This window comes from Notamacropus eugenii, chromosome 1, assembly GCF_028372415.1.
Source record: "Notamacropus eugenii isolate mMacEug1 chromosome 1, mMacEug1.pri_v2, whole genome shotgun sequence".
NCBI lineage: Eukaryota > Metazoa > Chordata > Mammalia > Diprotodontia > Macropodidae > Notamacropus > Notamacropus eugenii.
In genome coordinates this window covers 192,922,128-192,945,879 of record NC_092872.1, presented here as the reverse complement: position 1 = coordinate 192,945,879, position 23,752 = coordinate 192,922,128, and the positions used below count along the sequence as shown (strand labels likewise).

General features: G+C 40.4%; 1 protein-coding gene across 6 annotated transcripts in view; it reads left to right on the top strand.

Annotated features, from left to right (window-relative positions):
- AFAP1L2 (actin filament associated protein 1 like 2) overlaps positions 1–23,752 on the top strand; it is a 149,773-nt gene that overhangs the window by 28,861 nt on the left and 97,160 nt on the right. Inside the window, exon 1 of one of the 6 annotated variants that reach the window (XM_072623185.1) lies at positions 12,229–12,268. The exons of 4 other annotated variants lie outside the window; for them this stretch is intronic. In XM_072623185.1, the coding sequence (XP_072479286.1) occupies positions 12,244–12,268 (25 nt within the window). In that variant the 5' untranslated portion in view covers positions 12,229–12,243. Of the gene's footprint in view, positions 1–12,228; positions 12,269–13,377; positions 13,421–23,752 lie in introns of those variants that run through there. One more of the 6 variants, XM_072623208.1, reaches the window with a different exon arrangement.

The window sequence follows — 23,752 nt, the reverse complement described above, 5'->3', positions numbered from 1 at the left end:
CATCAATTATGCTTGAAAGTCCTATATTTCATTGAATGACCATTTTCCCTGCTGAAGGATTATACTCAGTTTTGCTGGGTAGGTGATTCTTGGTTTAATCCTAGCTTCTTTAACCTCTGGAATATCATATTCTAAGCTCTCTGATTCCTTAATGAAGAAGCTGCTAGATCCTGTGTTATCCTGATTGTGTTTGCACAATGCTTGAATTGTTTCTTTCTGACTGTTTGCAATATTTTCTCCTTGACCTGGGAACTCTGGAATTTTACTACAATATTACTAGAAGTTTGCCTTTTGGTATCTCTTTCAGGAGGTGATTGATGGATCCTTTCAATATCCATTTTGCCCTCTGGTTCTAGAATATCAGGGCAGTTTTCCTTGATAATTTCTTGAAAGATGATGTTAGGCTCTTTTTTTGATCATGGCTTTCAGGTAGTCCCATAATTTTTAGATTGTCTCTCCTGGATCTATTTTCCAGGTCAGTTGTTTTTTCAATGAGATATTTCACATTGTCTTCTATTTTTTCATTTTTTTGGTTTTGTTTTATAATTTCTTGATTTTTCATAAAGTCATTAGCTTCAATTTGCTACATTCTAATTTTTAAGGAATTATTTTCTTCAGTGAGCTTTTGGACCTCCTTTTTATTTGGCCAATTCTGCTTTTGAAGGCATTCTTCTCTTCACTGGCTTTTTGGATCTCTTTTGCCTTTTAAGGTGCTATTTTCTTCAGCATTTTTTTCAGTCCACTTTAACAAGCAGTTGACTCATTTTTCATGATTTTCTTGCATCTTTCTCATTTCTCTTCCCAATTTTTCCTCTACTTCTCTTGATTTTCAAAATCCTTTTTGAGCTCTTCCATGGCCTGAGACCAATTCATATTTTTTCTTAGAGGCTTTGGATGGAGGAGCTTTGACTTTGTTGTCTTCTTCTGGTTGTATGTTTTGATATTCCTTGTCGCCAAAGTAAGATTCTATAGTCTGATTTCTTTTTCTGGTTTTTGCTCATTTCCCCAGTCAATTACTTGGCTTTGGAGTTCTTTGACAAGGTAGTTCTCTGCTTCCAGTTGTCAGCCACTTGATCCCCCCACAATCTGTGGGCCTAGAGCTCCAGAAACAGCCGCTGCTGCTCAGCTGCTATGGGCTCCTTCACCCCCTCCACAGCCCTGGGTATGCAACCTGAAACATTACTCTCTGACACAGGTGGTTTTTTTCTACTGACCTAAGTTGTCCTCTGTGTTTTGAGACTGAGAAGTCTGGAATTTGCCACAGCTGCCAGTGATTAAGTTCCCCCCAACCTCCAGGCCTGCTTAGGTCCCATGTGTGCCAGGATGGCCCACAATGGACTCCATTCTGCTCCCAGCCTGGTGTAATAGACACTTTTCATAGACCTTCCAGGTTCTCTTGGGCTGGAGATTTGTTTCACTCCATCATTCTGTGGGTTCTGCAGCTCCAGAATTTGTTTAGAGTCATTTTTATAGGTATTTGGGGGAGAGCTCAGGCAACTCCCTGCTTTTACTCCATCATCTTGGCTCTGCCTCGTCCTTATCATTTTTACCTATAGTATTATTGCCCTTTCTCTTGCATTGGTTTCATAGGCAGTGCTATTAGATTTTTACTCAAATCTGTTTCTGCACTAGCTACGATACAAGGGCCCTCGTTTTCTGTGAAAGATGTCATTAATAAGAAGGCTGTGAGGTCAAGGCAAGCCAGGGTTATTTCTCCAGTGCTGCTGAAATCCAGCATACAACTTCTCTGCAGGAAATATGTATTCGTCCTTCATTGCCGAAGAAGACCATGCCATCACAGAAATGATGATATGACTTGCACTTGACTTTGTTTTGAGTGAGGGAGGGCTGTGCAGGTCACCAGCCTCACTTCTCCTCCAGAGCCATCTGAATCCAGTGACCAGATATTCCTCAGGATGACTGGAGATGACCCAGGATGAGGCAATTGGGGTTAAGTGACTTACCCAAAGTCATACAGCTAGTGAGTGTCAAGTGTCTGAGGTGAGATTTGAACTCAGGTCCTCCTGACTTCTGCACTGGTGCTCTATCCATTGCACTATAATACTTGCATAGGGAAGGAATAGTCCTTTCTTAGAATTCCTTGTTCAGACCCTTAGTAGCTTTGGGGATATTACATATGGGCAATCTTTGTAAGTTGTTTTGCTCTGTTTTGTATAAGATATCAGTGCTTATCACTGACTCCTTTTCCTCCCACTGAAGACATTAATAAACTTTACACAAGAAGTTCAGGTGGTTTCAGTTGGCATTTTGCCTGAGGTGGCAGGAATCTAATTATTTGCAAATTACAATGTGAACTTTTCTTACTAAATCCAAAAGCATTCTATAGAATTATAAAATTGTAGACTATCAGATCTCTAAAGGACATTAGAGACCATTCAGTGCAACCCTTTCATTTTATAGATGAGAAATGGGAGATCCAAGAGGAGAAAATTATTTGCCAAAGGTAAAATCACTAGTTAAGTGGCAGAACGGTGCCCTGAATCCCTATCATCTTGCCTCTAAATCTAGTGCTCTTTCCTTTAGTAAGTTAGGGCATATGCCTTCTTCTCTGGATGGCTTTCTTTCGTAGTAATCTGGAAAGATTATTAGATCTACTTAATGCTTTACTGGAAACTTTGGACACCAGGGATTAGTTACAATAGCAGGTTCCTTGCCATCAAGAAAGGTGTTGATTCAGAAACATTTTGTTGACTTGAGAGCTAGATAGTACAGAGCGAACTCAAAGGCTAATGAGGAAGCAATTTTTCTTCACTTTTGTGACCATGATATGTGTGATGTTTTTTGGTAATACTTGAATACCCAGATTAAGTGACCTATGTCTAATCAAGTCATTGCATCTTCTTTGCGTGCATTTGCCAAATGAATGAATCACTCCCTACATTTTTTGTATGTGTTTTATATAATTATATAATTTACATATTTTTCATTTTTATTGCCACATGAAGGGCCAGCAGGTGGAGGTTTTGAGAGGATATGGACAACTTGGGGGCTCTCTGTCCTCATTGGCAGTCCTCCTCATTCTCCCTGTCCTTCCACCCCCATCTTGGTTTCCTAGCAGGGTGGGTGGTGATTCTTCAAGGGAGGGCTGAAACCTCGGATAGCTCCTGTGTCTGTGGCTGATTCAGCCTGGGTGGTCTGCTGTCCTTCCCACACTTCTCTTTTCTTAAAGTTTTCAATATTCCTAAGCCTCGGACAGTGTTGAAGTTACTGTGTGTGTTTTTAATTGAGTGTCGACAGTTCTGGATAGAACAGAAGTTTGAGACTAAATATCAATATCTAAATTTATAATGTTGGGGTGCTGGTTATTTCCCCCCTCAAAAAGACCTTTTTAAAAGCTTTTTGTTGTTGGGCAAAGGTAGTTTTGCTAGTTCCTTAATAGAAGAAGAATTCATTATACAAATGAGCTAATTCTTAAAGAAACTCACAGAGCTATAAGGATAGATATTTAAAAGCCATTTTATTAACTACAGTTTATATGGGAACTAGCCACTGCCTTGTGATATCTCTGTGTGTGTGTTCGTCCTTCATTGGCAAAGAAGACCGTGCCATCAGAGAAATGATGACATGACTTGCACTTGACTTTGTTTTGAGTGAGGGAGGGCTGTGCAGGTCACCAGCCTCACTTCTCCTCCAGAGCCATCTGAATCCAGTGACCAGATGTTCATCAGGATGACTGGAGATGAGCCAGGATGAGGCAGTTGGGGTTAAGTGACTTGCCCAAGGTCACACAGCTAATGAGGTGGCAAGTGTCTGAGGAGAGATTTGAACTCAGGTCCTCCTGACTCCTGCACTGGTGCTCTATCCACTGTACCACCTAGCTGCCCCCGTGATATCTCTACTAAGCAGCTAGGTAGTGTAATGGATAGACTAGGGGGCCTGGATTTAGGAAAGCATATGTTTGATTCAAGCCTAAAGTGTTTGCTGGCTGTGTGAACCTGGACAAGTCACTTAACCTCTGCCTGCTTCAATTTCTTCAAAAGTAAAATGAGGATAATAATAGCACCTCTCTCACAGGGTTGTGAGAATTAAATAAGGTGATAGTTATAAAGTTCAGCACCCTCTTTCTGGCACACAGTAGGTGTTTCATAAATGCTTGTTCCCTTTCCTTATTCCCTAGTGTTGTTTTATTTTATATTGTTAAAATTAGGTCATGTAGCTTGAGCATAAGGAATAAAACAGATCTGTTCTAGTACTTTGCACAGAGTAGGCAACTGGTAAATATTTGATCAGTGACATGAAGTTTTGTGTTTAGTCCTTTTAAATGGGTTACTCTGAAAAAACAACCATAGCCAGTTGTGGCACGATTATTCTAGATCTCAGTTTGAGATTCTTGTTTTTACTGCCTGTGTGACTTTTCTCCCTGGACTTGTTTTCTCATTTTTATAATAGGGAGTTGGACCAGATGACCTCCAAGATTCCTTCCACCTCTGATACTGGGATTCTGTTTTCTCCCCAAATAGATTGAAAATGTTTAACAGAAGGAAACTGAGGTTCACCTTCATTCCTGTTGTGGGGGATATAGCAACCCCAAAATAGACTAGCACTTTGAAAGTAGTAAACTCCATGAAGGTAGGGCCTGTTTTGGTTTGTTTTTTATTTTGGTATTCCCTGTGCCTAACACAGCAGGTCCTTTAAAAATGCTAATTGCTTGCCTGCATAAGTTGACGTGGCCCACAGACCGAATCTGAATCCTTGCTCAGGCCCTTGATGGTGTTTTGATGACAGACCTTAATCTTGCAACAACTATTTGGCATACTCTTGCCTACAAATGCCACTCCCTTCTTGGCCCTACAGGACTTTTTTTTTTCCTTTTAAAGTAGACATAGCTCTCTAAACATCTGTCTAGGAAAGTGTTGCTTCAGGATATAGCATCTGATCTCCAGTCTGTTTCCAGCCCTGCGATTTCCCTAAGGATAGGGAAGCTGGGATGGTTGTCAGCTCCATTATTTTTTTCCTCCAGATCCATAAAGAAAGGATAAGTTCTGGACTCTGGCAACTTCTGCTTATGGCTGGCTAAGGACAAGGAAGAAAGCTGGAGAGAGGCCCAGGGCTCCTGAGACCCAGTAGAATGGTGTCTCTAAAGTTGTGGACTGGAGTTGTCTGCCCTGACTGGGAATAAGGGTGGGGAACCTCCATGGGGATATTACTCAAAGGGTCTGCTGAGAACCAGGTCGTAGACACTTAATGTAGCTCAAATGAGGAACAGAGAAAAATTTGGAGAGAGGAACACACATCTGTACTCCCTTAAATGAGACCACTGTCCTGGTTTTAAGGCGTTAGGGTCCTATGCCAGAGGTTTAGCCAGCTGTACTCTGGAGTATTGAAAAGGTTTTACAGAAACATTCCCATTCCCTCCCTGCAAACATTTTCAGAAAAATCACACAATAGTGTGCGGGCGTTTCAAATCTGTAACTGCAGCTAAGATGTTTGCATAATGTTGCCTGGGAGATTTATTCAAGACAGAAAGTTACTGTCTGTGGGATCATAAGTGAAATGTCCTCCCAAGTTACTAACCCTGAGGAGAAAAAGAGGGTTTCTAACAATGGACTCCCTCCAAGGTTAGAGCTTATCCTGAATCACTGAGATGGCAAGAATGAATTATTTTCTTACTGTCATGCATGTCTCTGCTACCAGCTTATAAATTCCTTAAGGGCAGGGGCTGTGACTTCTTTTGTGAGTCTCCAGATAAGCTGGATACAGATTTCTTTCTTTTTTCTTTTCTTTTTTTTGATACAGATTTCTTAATAAATACTTGACCAAACTGTGATCCAAACCAAGTGAAGGTTAGTTTGAGTACTTTTTAAGCACCTGAAATAAAATCGAGGATTTTCAATTAAAAAATCTATTTTCTCCCTCTGCTACCTCACTCTTCACCGTCATTTAAAAGGAAAGAAAATCCCTTGTAATAAAAAATAATCAAGCAATACAATTTCCCACACTGGCCATATTCAAAAAATGTCTTAGTGTACACACTGAGTCCCTGCACTGGCTCTGGCAGGGTAACGTATTTTGTTACTGGTTCTCCAGAATCAGGTTTGGAGATTTCATTGGTCAGAGTTCTTAAGTCTTTAAGTGTTGCTTGTCTGTAGAATGTTGTTACTATAACTAGTTTTCCTGATACTCTAGATGAGTTCGCACAAGTCTTTCCAGGTTTCCCTGAAACCATTCTTTGAGTCATTTCTTACAGTATCATATCCATTACATTCAATATACCAGATTTTTTTCTACCACTCCCCAATTAATGGGAAACCCCCTTTGCTTCCACTTCTTTGGAAAGGCAAGATGTAACTAACCTCTCGAGGAGGGCTAGATCAGCTTTCATAGTGAAAAAAAGTGGAGTTTGGGGGTGTTTAGAGGGCAAGACGTGAAGTTTCACTAGAGGGGTGCAGTAGAGGCAGTATCCAAAAGCTCACTGGGACTTGTCTTATCCATTTGGTCACTCAGGCATTTAGAGTTGGCAGGGACCTTAGGGGTCATCGAATCCAACTCTCATTTCTGTAGTTGATGAAATGCAGGCAGAGAGGTTCAGTAAGTTGTCAGGTTCACACCACCAGTAAGTGTCTGAGGCAGGATTTGAATTAAAGTCTTCCTGACTTAAGTCCAGTGCCCTCTGTTCTGTGCCATGTTGCCTCAGATTTCCTTTCACCTCATTGCCAGCCACAAGGCAGATGTCTCTTAGGGGAGTTGGACTCTCATGGATGTCTTACCTCCATAAGGTTTAGGAAGTCTTTGAAATAGTTGAAAAAACTGCATTTCAGAAACTTAGAGTACTTGTGGCTGCATATTTGCTTCCATACATATTTCCTGAGAAGGTTGTCTCCAAACTCTTCTGGAAATTCAGATATGAAGAATAATGCAAAAGAAAACATTGCATTTTTTTCACATGTAGCAAATCCCACCCCCATCCTCAACCCTACTGTGTACAATTTCCCTTATCTGAGTTATAAATCCTTGGGGAAACAATGGACTGAGTCAGCCAGAGGAGAGGCTTTGTATTTATCAAGGGAAAAGCTGGAAAAACCTTAGAAAAAATATGTGTCCCAAAGCTTTCTGGTAAGAATGGTTTGGGAGGGCAGAGTCCCTATATATTTCTGAGCCTTGCAAAGTTGTAAGTTTAGGGAACTTAATTTCCCCTTGCATCATTAGGTCCAGCATATGTGACATGCTTTGGTGTCATATTTAAAACAGAAACACACAAACCAACCCTGAGTTTCTCTGCATAGTTCTTAACTGCATCGGGGAACAAGTGGGTAAACTGAAAAGATTTGGGGAGGAGGGGGGTTCAAGAATTCTGTTGTATCAGCTAAAGTAAGGAAAAGGAAAGAAATAAATTGTTCCTTTTTCTAGGTGTTGTCATGCCAGTTATTTTTTTTAATGCTATACACTTATATACTCATTCTCTCTCTCTCTCTCTCTCCCTCCCTCCCTCCCTCCCTTCCTCCCTCTCTTTCACACTCACACACACACACAGTTAAATTCTATTCAGTCTCACTGAGTTGCAATTAAATTATTTTATTTCATGAAGGCTGAAGTGCCCATCCTCCACCTCTGCCCTCTCACCCTCCTGACCCACAGCTCTTTTCCCCCCTCCTCCTTGTGCAGTGAAAAATGTGCTAAGTGAAAGCTGGGAATTTTCCATGGCTTGAATCCTGACTCTGTGTTGCTCCCTAGGCCATTTCCCTGCCCTAATGAGGATCCCTGCCCACTGTAGCTCTTTAGCCAAAAGCACCATCATCTTCAGCTGCTTACCCCAGTGTTTGATTTTCAGAAATTTGCTAGTCCCAGCTGAGATGAATTTGTCTTTTATGGATGGTGGTCATAGCGCTAAGGCTTCTTCTCTTACTCTTTGTAAGGTGTGTTTGTGATAAGCACATTTGACCTTTTTTGAGAAGCGACAGTTTGATAAATGGGAGGATGACTAGGGGTCTGGGGTTAAGTTTCAACATTTAACAGCTTCTTCCTGGTACCACAGAATATCAGAGTTGCAAGGAATCCTAAAGGCTTACTCGTTCAACTTGTCCCTGAAAAAGTATCCCTGCTCTTGCATACCTGATAAGCGGGTAATCCAGCCTTTGCTTAAAAAAAAAACAACTCCAAGTGAGCTGGGAGCCCACTACCTCCCAGAGATAACTCATTATACTCTTGGATACTTGTAATTGTTTGTCAGAAACAGATAGAGAGAGCCAGAGTAGTCCAGTGGGAAGAAAGAGTATGTGAATGAGACGAGACTGGGGTCCTACCTAATCTCAGTTTGACAGCCAACAGTCTGATCAGCAAACACTAATTGAGCATCTGCTGTACATCCTGCTCTAGTCTAGGAATTATGTGGGATATAAAAGAAACAAGTTCCTTGAATGATAGATGTGTCACCAATACACAACGGATTTATACTTTGTTATTGTAGGGAACTCAAGCGTGGGATCTTAGTTAAGGTTTTTCCCCTTTTTTGGTCTGTTTCCTTATTCTTAGTATCAAGGATTTGGACTAGGGGACCTCTAATGATCCTTCAATTAAGTTCAAATCCACAAATATTCATTAAGCATCTTCCATGCTAGATGGAGTGGCATGGCAGTGCCTAGAAAGCTGACCTTGGAATCAGGAAGATCTGGGTTCAGGTCCCCTTTCTGCCATACAGACACACAAGTTATGTGATGAGGGACAATTCTCTGTATCCCAGGCAACATGCTAAGACTATTTTGCAGCACAGATGCCAGTCTGCTTCAGTGGAGTTTTGTCAAATGTTCCCTACATGGTTGAAATTACAGATTGTCAGTATCATCTCTTTACTCCTCAGTCTCCCTTCTACCACATATCCAGTCCTTTGTCCACTTTTGCCATTTATATGTCCACTCTCTCTCTGGTCACACAGTTCAAGATTTCATCACTCCTCCAATAGATATTTGCAACAGCCTCCAAGTTGGCCTCCCTGCCTCAATTCTCTTTCCAGTTCTTTCTTCCCTTTGCTGCCCAAACACTTCTTGAAGCTACAAATTCCATGTGGTTGTTAGCATTATCATTCCACTACTCAATAAGCTCAAGTGGTTTCCTATTGTCTCTACAATAAAAATATCTGTTTAGCTTTTGAAGCCCTATGCAACTTTGCACCAACCTCATTGCACCAACCAATCCTTCTCTGTCATCCTGCTAAAGGAGCCTTCTTTCTGTTCGTCACACACAGTACCCCAGTGCCTTTCTCAGCTTGTCCCGCTTTCCCAGAATGCACTCCTTCCTCCCCTCCACCTCTTAGAATCTCTTCCTTCAAGAAGCAGCTTAGGCACAACCTCTATATAAAGTTTTAGCTGCTAGTGTGCCCTCTCTCAAACTGCCTTGTACTTAACTGCTTTGCGTTTATTCTCTTTCTATTTATTCCATGTATACATCTCAGCAAGGAGTGTAAGTACCTTCGAAGTAAGGATCATTGTATATGTGTCCTAGGTAGTGGCCCAGCACCTGGACTGTAGTAGACAATAAGTGCTCATTGATTGATTGGCCTTTCTATACAGGCTTTGACTTAGACTTGGGGGACACAGAGCTCTTAGTGAAAATGGCGTCTGCCCTCCAGCACCTTATGTGCCAATAGGGGAAACCACCTGAACTTACAAATACAGATAGGCAGTTATCTTTAAAAGTGTTTTACAGAAAACATATGCAGAGGAAGCACAAAGTTATTAGCTCTTTAGCCCCTTGTGAGCAGGGATTGGTACATTCTTGCACTTGGTACTTTGTACTTGGTGTGCTTTTACTCAAATACCTTGTGTCCCCAGTGCTTAACACATTGCCTGGCACAGAGTAGGTGCTTAATAAATGCTTGATGGTTGATTTCAAAGATAGGACTGGGAACACTAAGGAAAAATCTTTCCTTGAGATGGAACTGGGGCTGAGACATGGTGGAAAGGAAGCTGGGGATTCCAGGAGGGAGCAACAAGGAGTGGGAGCATTCCAGTACTTCCAGCTCTAATATTTTATTTTTCCAAATAGATTTCATCTTTTTTGCATTTCACAGCTACCCACAATGACTTCGGATTGTGAAAACAAACCACTTCTCTCAAAAAAAAAAAAAAGTGTAGAGAGTGACCCTTGTTGCAGCCAGGAGCCAGAGAAAACTGTGACATAACCTGAGATAACTCTTCCAGTTCCGTCATGCTATCTTCCTTCCAATTAATAATGATTTATAGAAGTTGGCTGGGCTGCCCTCTAGCACTGACTCTGTCCTCTTGTTATCAGCTTTTTCTAAGACTCTTTGCTCATTATTGGCGTTTTTTCCCCTAATCTCCAGACAGCCCTTTTCACATTTAACTCCTGCTGATAGAACCACATCCCATCATTTCAGTGTTGGCTGCCAAGCTCTCCAACAGTATAGGGAAATGAGCATGTGCAGTGGGGGAAAGCGTGTCATGGCATCAGTGAATAATGATATCATTCCTTGAGTATCTCTAACAGCACTTTTAGGTAAGGAATGTACCTTTTCTATAACCCAGGCTGTGAGTTCTGTGTAGGCAAAGCCAACCCAGAGTGAGAGGAGTGAATCCCACAAATGCTCCAGCTGCAAACATCTGACCCAGGCTTGCTATGGCTTTGACAGGGTATTTCCAGAGTTTTGAATATGGCCTGTTTTCCTCCAGTTGTTCACTGGACTCAAGTTACAGAAAGGGCTTGGGAGCATGCCCAAAGCTCTACTTTTCTTTTGGATCAACCAGTAATGATGTGTGGGCTTTAACCTCCCACATACAAAATCTTAAATGTGGAAGAACTTGTTTGTGAATTTGTACGTTGCACAGTGTTTCATATCTTTACTAAAAGAACCTCTGACTGTATTGTAAGTGTTCATGTGGGGTGGGTGGAGGCTTAATCTTAGACACTGTTGGACACAGGAGTCTATGAAATCCAGCCTCAACTTACCGGAATTTATAAGAAATAAGAACATTAAAGATGTCGTATTGGATCAGAACTGTGGCTGCCTAGTCAGAATTCTATATCAGATAAAGGTAGAAAGGGGTACACGGAAAGGCATAATAGAGAAGAATTCACCCTCACAAGATTAGTGAAATTCCCTCCACCACTGAATCCTTCATTCACAACTAATTCTTTATAACCTAATGAAACTCACTGATCCCCTAATATCACTTTGTAACAGGTCTTGAGACTACAGATTCCTTATAGTTACTAGCCATTGAATAAAGTAGTGCTTTCTTCTTAATTTTCTTAAAAGGCAGCTAGGGGGTGCAGTGAAAAGAGTCAAGATATTTTGAGTTCAAATCCAGCCTCAGACAAGTGATATTAGGCAAGTAACCTCCATTTGCCTCAGTTTCTTCAGCTGTAAATTGGTGACAATAACAACACCCACCTCCCCAGGGTTGCTGTGAGGACCTAATGAAATAATATTTGTAAAGTGCTTAAGACAGTGCCTAACATAAGTGCTATGTAAATTCTATCTATTATGATTTTTAGCTCTTATCAAAGCTATCAGGCTTCCAATTCACACCATTCCAGAATTTCATCATCAAATCCCTGTTCACCTGATTCATAAGAGGGGACCAATTGGCTAGAGGAAGGAATGCTGGCTTTGGAGTCTGAGGACCTGTTTTTGACTTAGGTGACCTTGAGAAAGTCACTTTTCCCAGAGCTACAATTTCCTCACTTTAAAATTAGGGGATTGGGCCAGCTGGTCTTTAAGTTCCCTCCCAGGTCGAAATCCTATTATTTGTTTTAATGCTTTGATTATAACCTTTGTACACGTTTATCTTTTCTGATTGAAGTTCTTATTCAACCACAAACATTTATTTAGTACCTGCTTTGGCCAAGGCCTGGGGATTTAAAACAAACAAATGAAATGAAAAGCCTCCTGCCCTCTTGGAGCTTCTGTGGTGCTAGGCCACTAAGCACAGGCAGAGGTAATGAAATTCCAAACCACTGGAGGAAGAAGATAACCCTAACCACTGGAGAATGCAGAAGGACTTCACCTGGAAGGTGACCTTTGAGCCTGGAACTTGAAAGAACGTAATGATTCCAGGAGACCAAGAAGAGGAGAGAATGAATGCATTTTAGTACATACTAGGTGGAGAAAACAGAAAATGAATCTCCAAGTCTGGGAAATCATTAATAAGCCAGTTTAGGTAGAGTGTATGATGGAGGCGGGGGGAGGAGGGGAGCAGGTAATGACTCATAGATTTTGAAATAGAAAGGACCTTAACAGCCCTCTAATCCACTCCCCTCATTTTACAGATGAGGAAACTGAGGCCTAGAGAGGGTAAGTAACTCATCCATTGTTGTATAGACAGTAGTTTGGAGATAATAAGAAACAGAGTTGGGAATTGTGCCCGAGTCCTTTGACACTAAGTGCTTTGTTTTGTTTCTACCATACTGCTTGTCAGAAGCCAGAATGGGTGAGTTATAGTATTGAGGGTCTTAAATATGAGACTTATATTTGTCCTAGAGGCAATAGGGAGCCATTACAGTGTTTTGAGCAGGGGAGTGACTCAATAAGGGCTATACTTTAGGAAGATTGTTTTGACAGCTATTGGGAGAATGGATTGGAATGGAAAGAGATCGGAAGCAGGTAGTACAATTAGGAGATTATTATCCAGGCAAGAAGCATTGAGTGTCTGAACTAGGGGCAGAAGCTGTGTGAGGGGCAAGGGAGGAACAGAAGAGAGAGATTTCCAAGGTAGAATTGAACAACGTGGCAAGTGATTGGATGTGGAGGGTATGATGATGAGCAAAGACTTAGGGGTGACTGAAGTTTTTGACCGGATAATTAAAACTATCCATGCTAGCAGTAGAGAAGTTTAGAGTGAAACCTTGATGATCCCTGTTTTTCACAAGCTGTGATAATAATAAATTTTATTGTTGTTCAGTCCTATCTGACTCTTTGAGACCCCGTTTGGGGTTTTCTTGACAAAAATACTGGAATGGTTTGTCATTTCCTTCTCCAGCTCATTTTACAGATGATTAAACTGAAGCAATCAGGGTTAAGTGACTTGCCCCCAGGTCACACAGCTAGTAAGCGTCTGAGGCCAGATTTGAACTCAGGAAGATGAGTCTTCCTGACTGTAGGTCCAGCACTCTATACTCTGCTGCTGCTTAGCCAGTTAACATTTATATGGACGGCACTTACTGTGTAAAGCACTTTGGTAAGTGCTTTACAATTGTTACATCATTAGATCTTCATAACAGCCTTGGGAGGTAAGTGCTATAATTATCCCCATTTTACAACTGAGGAAATTGAGAGAAGTAGGTTAAATGACTTTCTCAGGGTCACCCAGCTAAGACATTTCTGAGACCATATTGGAACTCGGTCTTCTTAGAATTCTGAAGGTGGTTCTCTTGGTGGAGATGTCATCAGGCAGTTAATAATGCCCAGCTGGAGTTCAAGAGAATGAGAAGGGCTGAATCCATAGATGTGAGTATTAATCAGCACATATATGATAGGTACTTAGAACCATGGGACTGATAAGTAAGGGAGTGTACATAGAGAAGTAAAAAGAAAGGGTTCAGGAGAAAATTTAGGGGAATAGTGAGGAAATGATCAAGGAAGCAAACTACCAAAGGACATAGATTCCAGCACAAGCAGAGAGGCTGAATTTTACAAAGAGAATGGCCATATCTCTTCATAGGTCAGGTCAAAGAAAATCAGTAGGTCATCCCAATGTCGGGTATCAGGAAAAGAGTAAGCTTTGTTGGGTGATTGGGTAGAAGGGATAAAAGAAGAGAAGTTTTGGAGTAACTGTAGTGAGAAGTGTAAGTCAATCAGGGAAGAACATAGGAATTCCTGCACAGAGCAGGGAGTGTCCTGTTGAGATTAAATAACCAGTCACCTAACCACATCTAATGGCTCTAGACCCATTTGACATGGTTAGGTGACTTTCTCCAGCAACAATTGGAAATCATTCAGAAGCATTAGAATAAGAACACAGAGGACAGATCATGGGGGTCACCTGGACTTGGGGTTTGTCTGGGCCCAGGAGCAGACAAGGGATCTGAGGGGTAGGAGAACAGTGTGAAGTTGTGTTGGTCAGTACTGATGAGAGGAAAGTGAGACTGTGGCTGAGATGAAAGTCTAGGTAATGAGGGAGGGACGGAGGATACCCCAAATCAAAGACGAATGAGTCAGAAGGAGAGATGGAAGGCTAAGATTATGCAGGGAAAGAGGAATTTTAAAATTGTGAGTAGTAGAAGCAGTTTCTGGTTATAGAGTCAGTCTAGTTATTGTGGGTGATGAAATCAACAGATTCACCACAACTTTGAGTAGATGAGGTGAAATGAAATGTAAGTGATGGAAGTTGAAAGAAAAACTAGGAAGCCAGGGTATTTGTGAAGCCAGCATGTGTATTGAGAGCAGAGTTTAGGGTGGAGGAGAAGACTCTTGAGACAGGTACTGGAATTCTTTGAGAGAAGCTGGTAGATAACTAATAGAAGTCTGGATCACAAATAGAATAAATCTTAAAGGGGGAAACTAAATGATGCAGTGGATAAAACACCAGCCCTGGAGTCAGGTGGGCCTGAATTCAAATATGGCACTAACTGTGTCTAGTGATTTAACCCTGATTACCTGATCAAACCAAACCCTTCACAGGAAGGAAGGAGGGCGCTGAATGACAGTGACAGAGTCAGCAAGTCAGCAAAATTTAAATTATTACTATATGCCAGTGACCAAAGCAGCCACTTCCCATTCCAAATCAGGCCATCTTTACCTTGTCCCCTTTCTAACTCTTCTTTGTGTATTATTTTCCCCTATATGGTTAAAAAGTGCCTTAAGGGCAGGGATGGTCTTTTTTATTGCATTTGTATCCTAGCTCTTTGCATCTGTCATTTGCCTTTCTTTGTATCTCTAGCACTTTGCACAGTGCCTAGTACATAGCAGGTGTTTAATACATACTTGTTGACTAGCTGACCAGATAGTTTCATATAAGATGATACTATTGTGGATGGTGGGCTTGTGGATTTATCTTAAGGCCTACTTGAATGATGGACCTGTCTCCAAAACAAGATTATAGGATCATAGATTTAGAGCTGGAGGAGACCTCAGTCATTCACTTGTGTTGGACTCTTTGTAATCCCATGGACCATAAAACGCCAGGCCTTTTTGTCTTCCATTCTCTCCTGGAGTCTTTCCAAGCTCATGCTTGTCTCTTGCATGACAATATCTATCTCATCTTCTGCCATCCCTTTTTCTTTTTGCCTTCAATCTTTCCCAACATCAAGGTCTTTTCCAGTGAGTCCTGTCTTTTTGCTATGAGCCCAATGTAAATAACTTCCAGCTTCAGTACTTGACCTTCCAATGAATACCCTGAATTAATTGCTTATAAGCATTGATTGATTTGATCTCCTTGCTGTCCAGGGGATTCTCAGTCTTCTCCAGTACCGTTCAAAAGGGTTGATTATATTCCAGCTCTCATAGCCATACATTACTACTGGAAAAATGATGGCTTTCACTATATGGACTTTTGCCAGCAAGGTGATGTCTGCTTTTTAGTATGCTGTCCAAATGTGCTGTAGCTTTCCTTCCAGGGAGCAAGCATCTTTTAATTTCATAACTGCAATTGCAGTGATCTTTGAGCCCAAGTATATAAAATCTGACACTACTTTTATTTCTTCTCCCTCTATTTGTCAGGAAGTAATGGGACCAGGTGCCATGACTTTAGGTTTGTCCTAATGTTAAGCTTCAAGTCAGCTTTTACAGTCTTCTCTTTCACCCTCATCAAGAAGCTTCTTAATTCTTTTATGCTTTCTTTTTAATATCATCTACATATCTGAGATTGTTGATATTTCTCCTGGAAACCTTAATTCCAACTTTTGGTTCATCCATCCTGGCATTTTTCAGGGAGCAGTCTGCATATGTTATATAAATAAGGTGACAGTATACAGCCTTGTGGTACTCCTTTCATAGTCTTAAGCTAATCAGTTGTTCTATGTTCGGTTCGAACTATGGCTTCTTGACCAGAGAACAAGTTCTTCAAGAGACAAGTAAGATGATCTGGTACTCTCATCTCTTTGAAAAGTTGTCACATCTTGTGATCCACACAGTCAAAGTTTTTAGTATAATCAATGAAACAGAAGTATATTTTTTTTCTGTAACTCCTTTGCTTTCTTCTCCATAATCCAACAAATGTTGGCAATTTGGTCTCAAATTTCTGTGCCTCTTTTTAAAAAATTTTTTTAGTTTTCAACATTCACTTCTATAAGATTTTGACTTCTAAATTTTCTACCCCTCCCTCTGCTCCTCTCTTCCCAACATGGAGTGCAGTCTGATATAGGCTATACATGTACAATCATAGTAAACATATTTTCACATTTTAGTCATGTTATAAAGAAGAATTAGAACCAAAGGGGGAAACCATGGGAAAGAAGAAACAAGAAAAGAGACAGAGAGAGAGAGAGAATTATATGCTTCAGTCTGCATTCAGACTTTCTCTGGATGTGGATAGCATTTTCCATCATGAGTCTTTTGAAATTATCTTAGATCCTTGTATTGCCAAGAAGAATGAAGTCTATCAAAGTTGGTCATTGTGCAGTGTTCCTGTTACTGTTCTCCTGGTTCTGCTCATTTCACTCAGAATCAGTTCATGTAAATCTTTCCAGGTTTTTCTGAAGTCTACCCACTCATCATTGAGTATAGAAGAATAATATTCCATTACATTCATATAACACAACTTGTTCCCCAGTTGATGGACATGCCCTCCATTTCCAGTTGTTGGCCACCACAAAAAGAGCTGCTGTAAATATTTTTGTACATGTGGGTCCTTTTCCCATTTGTATGACCTCTTAGGAATACAGACGTAGTAGTTCCTGTGCCTCTTCAAAAACCAGCTTGCCCTTCTGGTGTTCTTGCTTCACATACTGCATAGCTTGCAGAATCTTAAGCATAACTTTGCTGACATGTGAAATGGGTGCCATTGTTTAGTAATGTGAGCATGCTTTGGCACAGCCCCTCTTTAGAATTGGAACTTTTGATCTTTTCCAATCCAGTGGCTGCTGCTGAGTCTTCCAAATTTGCTGACATATTTAATGCAGCACTTCGACAGCATCATCTTTTAGGATTTTAAATAGCTCAGCTGGGATTCTGTCCTCTCCACTCACCTTATTGTTAGCAGTGCTTCCTAAGACCCCCTTTACTTCATTTTCCAGGATGTCTGGCTCGAGATCAGTAACTACACCATCATGATTATTGCTGATATTAATATCTATCTTGTGTGGTTTTTCTATATATTCTTGCTGCCTTTTCCCTTAGAAGTCATCAAGTCCAGCTGGACTTAAGTTCGTTAAGGTGAGAGCTGTCCCTGATTCTAAATGCGCTTTAACCCACTCTATCAGGCTGCCATGTGTAAATGACGATATCTGTGTGGCAGGTATACTTGACTTCTGTGGCTATATGAATGATGAAGCATGACCTGCAGCTTCATCATCTCCCCATCTCTAGTCTACCTCTCTTCTAATTGCTTTGTTTTTACCACAGCAGATTAATCTAAGTATTGCTTTGATTATATACTTTTCTTGCTCAGAACCCTTCAGTGGTTTATCATGTACTACCAGTTGGAATTCTAACATTCCAGACTGCACTATTTGTTATTCCCTACACACACACCCCCAGGCATCTCCCCCTCTCCTTCCTTCTCCTCTCCAAAGGAAGGTAAATTTGGATGGCCAAAAGATGCCCAATTGATTTAGATTTTACTGGCTATTTTCCCTCCCCTCCCCTTCCCTTCCTTGAACATTAAACCTGCTGCACTGTCAATCTCAGACACCCCGGGGCGCCTGCCACCTGCCTAAAGACTCTCTTCTGGACCCTCCTGGCTTAAGAGTGATTATCAATAGTAACTGTTGCTGCTTCCCTCCCAGCCTGATGTCTTTCTTTTCTTTAACTCATTAAAGGGGCCATGCCCTGGCTACTTCTTAAACAGTCCTATTCAATGAATGGGTGTTACCTCACCCTAGTAAGTACCTGCATAGACCTTGGCCTAAAGGGGCCAAGGTCTCCCAGTGCATCCTGGGTCATCTCCAGTCATCCTAATGAATATCTGGTCACTGAATTCAGATGGCTCTGGGGGAGAAGTGAGGCTGGTGACCTGCACAGCCCTCCCTCACTCAAAACAAAGTCAAGTGCAAGTCATGTCATCATTTCTCTGATGGCATGGGCTTCTTCGGCTATGAAGGATGAATATAACAACACATACACCCCCAACTGCTCTCTCTGTCTCTGTCTGGCTGGCTGTCTCTGTCTCTGTCTCTCTCCTGGAAATCCTATCTTCCTTTTCTCTACTTATTAATACCCACCTTATAAAACCTGGGTGAAGTATTGCTCCCTTTCTCCATGGTTCTTCTGTGACCTGTATATCTTTCCCTACCAGGAAGTCAGTTAAGCTTTTTTTTTTTTTTGGAGGGGGGGAAGACAAAGCAATTGGAGTTAAGTGACTTGTCCAAGGTCACCCCGTTAGTATCAAGTGTCTGAGGCTGGATTTGAACTCAGTCCTCCTGACTCCAGGGCCAGTACTTTATTCACTGTGACATCTGGCTGCCTCCAGTTAATCACTTTTTAAGCAGTTCTATATGTTAGGCACTGGACTCAGCACAGTCATTTTCTAATGGGGGAGTGGGAGACAACATGCAAGTAACTATACATATATATCCAGTGAAAATGGGAGATAATCTCAGAGGAAGACTCTAGCAGTGTGGTGGGTTGAGACAGAGAGGAATTCAGGGAAAGACTTTGTGCAGAGGGTAAGATTTGGGTTGAATCTCAACTGAAGTTGAGTTTCAGAGGACAAGGACACAGGGCACAGTCTTGGGGGGGACATAGGTGGTGGCCTTGACTTGAATGAAAATCCAACAAAAGAGAGTGAGAATGGGGGAATCAGACAGGTAGCAAGAAAAGCAGGAGAGAGCATTGTTGTTGTAATGTAGGGAGGAGAGAGTATGTGGGAGGAGAGATTGATTGACTGTCAGTGGCTGCGGAGAGCTCAGAGGAAATGGTCTGTCCCTCTTCTACCCAATTATAACATCTAGTTTTTAACTGCCTTAGTGTGGGGCACAGAGCACATCTTGCCTTGTTTTAAAGACAATTTTGCCCATGCCTTATCTTTTCCACTAGATTGTAAGTGCCACAAAGACAGAAACTATACTTCTCTCATCATCTTTGTAGCTTCTACAAGCAAGCCCTTGCTTGTATATAGTAGGTTCTGAGTGAATGAATGAGACAGTAAGTAAATTATATTATGCCCTGTTAGATGCATAGTGTTGAAAATTAGTGCAGCTTGATTAGGAAGAGGCAGAGTAGTTTCTGTCTTTACTTAGGCAGACTTTAGAGGTGATAGGGGTGTCGTGTGATGGTCGAACCTGAGTCCTAGTTTTATCTCTGTCAAAATAACCACCACATTAGCAATTGTAGCAATTGTAGCAGTATGTACTTGGGCAGATATTATTTTCCTCATTTTACAGTTAGGGAAAATTGAGAGTCAGCAAAGTACCTTGTTCAAAGGCATGGATAATAGAATTCTAACATGAACCTGTCTTTTCTGACTTCAAATCCAGTGTTCTTTCCACTACACTAATACTACCTGTGTAGCCTTAGGCATATCGTTCAACTTGAGTAGACCTTCCGTTTTCTTCAGCTGTCAAATGAAAGGGTTGACTTAAATCATCTGTGGAGTCCCTTCCAAATTCTAACATTCCATGACATTTCCAGACTCTTCATTCTGTGAAGGAAAGGCATTTTATAGGAGTGAAAGTTTTTATGGAAGTTTTAAAGTTCAACTATTTTATCTGACTTGTTAAAACTTGACCAAAAGTCTTATAATTCCTCACGCAAGACCTTCATGTTGTTCAGATTTCCATCACTTTAAGCCACCTCTTTTATTTTCCTTCTGAGCCAAGTGAAAAAAGTTTGCTTCTAGCCCCAAAAGTTGAAGGCTAGCAAGAAATAATGTAGCACTTGTCTGAGGGAGAGAGGCACACTGAAAACTCACCCTGACTTGCTATGATGTCCTTGGAAGTATCAGCTGTCTTCCACCCACTTACCCAGCATTTAGAAAGAATATTTGCAACTCCCCCCTCTTCCTCCACTCTCTGCACTCTCCCACCCCAGATGATCCCACTAAATGAACAACAAAAGTTTCCAAAGTAGAGATAGCCATAGTAAGAATGGTAACTTGGGCAACCTGATGAACATTCCTTGTCCAGAAAGTTTGGCACAGGTTTCTCTTTGGGCTCTCGTGCTTGCAGAAATGAAGCTTGCCTTCTTTTCTCAGGAACTGTTGGCATGAATCTACATATGGGCTAAATGTGGGAAGCATCTGGTACAGTACATGCAGAAATGAAACTAAGGCTCATTGAGAGCCACAACCATTAACTGCAAACAGTTGGTTTGAGACAATGAACACGGTCACCATCATATGATAAGAACTATTATTTGGCTAGTTTCAGAGAAGGAGGAAATTGTGTTGGTTGTTTAGCTGAGGGAGGATTTACAGACTCCTGACAACTGCTGCCTTAGCCTTTCCATTCCAATTACATGCCTCAGGGGTGGCATCAGCACTCTCCAAATCAGATGGGGCATGATTTATCCTAAAGTTGGGGTCCAAGGGGACATAGAATGATTTTGCTGATTTCTAGAGAGTTTGAGAATGATTGCCATATTCCACGGCTGATATTTCCATAATGATATCGGCAGAAATTAACCCTCTTTTAATAAGTTTGATGCCTTTTGTCTTTTCTATCACTATTAATTTCCAGGGTATTATTACTTTCGTATGACTCTGAATTGTAACAAAGAAAGCCAGTCTAGCAAAGCCAATTAACACAATGACATGTCTGTCCATATATACAACATTTGGCATCCATTTCCCCCATCTTTTCTACTGAGAAAGGGAGATGTTCATCATTTGGCCTCTGGGACAAATTTTGGTTTTTCCAAATTTGTTTGGATTAAATTCTACTGAATTTAATCTGAATTCAGCTGCCTTTATAATGTTGTTTCAATTTTTATGAGTATAGTCTGCATATACGTTATATATATGTATATATATATATATATAAAACATTTAGATAATTATTCTGTTGGTTTTACTTCCTTCTGCATTGTTTGCTACAAGTCTTTCCATGTGGGTTTTCCCCCTGAATTTCTTATGTCGCTTGATTCTCAGGATACAATAATATTACCTTATTTTTCTTTACTGCAATTTGTTAAGTCAGTCTTCAACTAAAATGAAGCAATTTTCTTTCTAGCATTTTGCTATCAGAATAAGGGCTGCAGTGAATATTTTGATGTCAATGAGACCTTTCATTTTTTGACGTCATTTCAGTACATGTACAATAAAAACATATTCATTCTCCAAAATGCAGATGGGGGAGAAATGACACACATCTTTAGGCCCAGGTTCATTTTTTGACATTTAGGAGTGTGGTTTCTTTGGGACAGAACTTGTGTAAATGGAATAAATCATCGTACTGCAGTTGTATCCTATTTGGAGAAGAGAAGGCATATTTGAAGTCCCATGACCTTTTGAGCCTAAAAATCCAAAATACTCTGCCCTAACCAAAGCAATATTAGCTTGAATAAATTTAGTGCAGAACACCCAGAAGGAATTGGCAGTCCAAGAGAATAGCGGTGTTTTTTTTCCCCCTTGTTCCCAATGCTTCAAGAAATTCTTTTCTGACCCTCTTGAACTAGAAAATTCACCGGTCTCGAACATGTTCTTTTGAGAAGTGGACTGTGAAACTTCTTAGCTCTTGCTTCTGGTGAAATGGAAATATTGTATACATAAACCCTCCTGTTATATTTGACATTCTAACACCCATCTGGAACTGAAGAGTGTGTATCAAGTAGAAGGGGGCAGCTGCTGCAGAAATTTACAAGAAAAAACAATGGCTCAAAATTGAGGATATTTTTCCAGCCCTCTGGCCATGTTATCCACCTCCTTAATTAAGTTCACTTCCATTTTAATTGTGTTTTAAGTTTGTGTTTCTTGGTTCCCCTTTCCACAAACTTTCCAAATCTTTGATGTTTTGTTTAGATTTTCTCTTTTCTCTTCATTTCTCTTTCTGCCTTTTTCTCTGGCTAGTTCTACAGTGAACAAGTAAGTGCCTTGCTAGAAGCCTGCTTCTGAATATTTCAAATGAATCTTTCATTAATGGAGCAATCAGTCAACATTTGATGTTTCCTTCCCATTAATAAATTTGACTGCCCTCTGGTCACCCCACCAGGTTGAATGTGCCCGGGAAATATTCCCCACAGTGCTAAAAGAAGGGGAAAGTTTATTACTTTCTTTATGAAATTAATTTTTTTTTTAATTTTTGAAAGTCCCTTTTACATATCTTGAATTAACTTAACACCCATTTATATATCCTTATGAATAGAGAGCTAGACAAAAGCTAATATCTCCTTGGATCTCATACATATATATATATATATATATATATATATAAAGAGAGAGGGTCAGGGGGGTAATATAGTTCTAAATAAGTTTGGGGGTGTTCCTAAGATTTTACTAAAAGGTAAAAATAATAAAAAAAAGGTAAAAGTAAAAATAAAAATAAAATAAATAAAAATAAAATAAATTTTAAAAAGTAAAAATAATAATAAAATAAAGAAAATAATAATAAAATAAATAATTAAAAATTTAAAAATAGCTTGTTGCCATTTTTCTACATAATCTCTTGGCAGAGTTAGGCTTTTATTGTTATCCAAAGAAAATTAAATAAAATGTCATGCTCTTAGCTGAGATTTTCTGATCTTTATTTTTTCACAGCATCACTGCGATTGCTTTCCTTCTCTACATTTTTATTTATCCCTTTGATACATTTCATAAAAACATAGAATCTTAGATTTGGACTGGATCTCAGGGGCTTTTAATACAATGCCTGCCTGAAGCAAAAATTGACCGTACATCATTCAGCCTCCTCTTGAACACTTTCAGTGATGGAAAAAGACATTCTATTTTTTGATCGCTCTAATTGTTAGAAAATATTTTCCTCATATTGAGCCAAAATAATTCTCCATGTGATTTCTATCCAATGGTGTTAATTCTGCCCATGGTGGCCAAATAGAATAGATCTTTGTCAGCACAACATCCTTTAAAGTATATGATTTTATCCCCCTGCCACAACCTTGTCCTTTTTCTCCAGGGTAATCATTTCAGATTCTTTCATCAAATCATCATATGATGTGATTTTTAGTTTCTTTATCATCTTGATACCCTTTTTAGGTAATCTCTAACTTATCTGTGCCTCCTCTTAAAATGTGGTACCCAGAAATGAACTCCATAGTCCAGATGTGTAATACGCAGAACAGAAAGCAAGGGTGTCATTCATTGCTGATTGGAAAGCATCGTCCCCATAAACTTCAACAAGTTAGTGATAAATTTATACAGCGGAAGCATTTTTCATATTTAAAAATGGAATCATAGCTCGTGCTTTGTCTGGGGACCATATGTGTAAAAGAGCAACCGTTTAAAACACCAACAGATACAAAGCCACAGTTTTGGCTGATACTCTTTACAGATTTAATGCTTATGCCCAAGAGAAAGAATGTCCCACCCCAAACTGTAGTCATTCCTCTTGTGAACACTTTGAATTCTGTGTGTGTGTGTTTGTGTGTGTGTGTGTGTGTGTGTGTGTGAGAGAGAGAGAGAGAGAGAGAGAGAGAGAGACAGAGAGAGAGAGAGAGAGAGAGAGAGAGAGAGAGAGAGAGAGAGAGAGAGAGAGAATTGTATGCTCTCAAACTCCTTAGTGTCAGGCAACA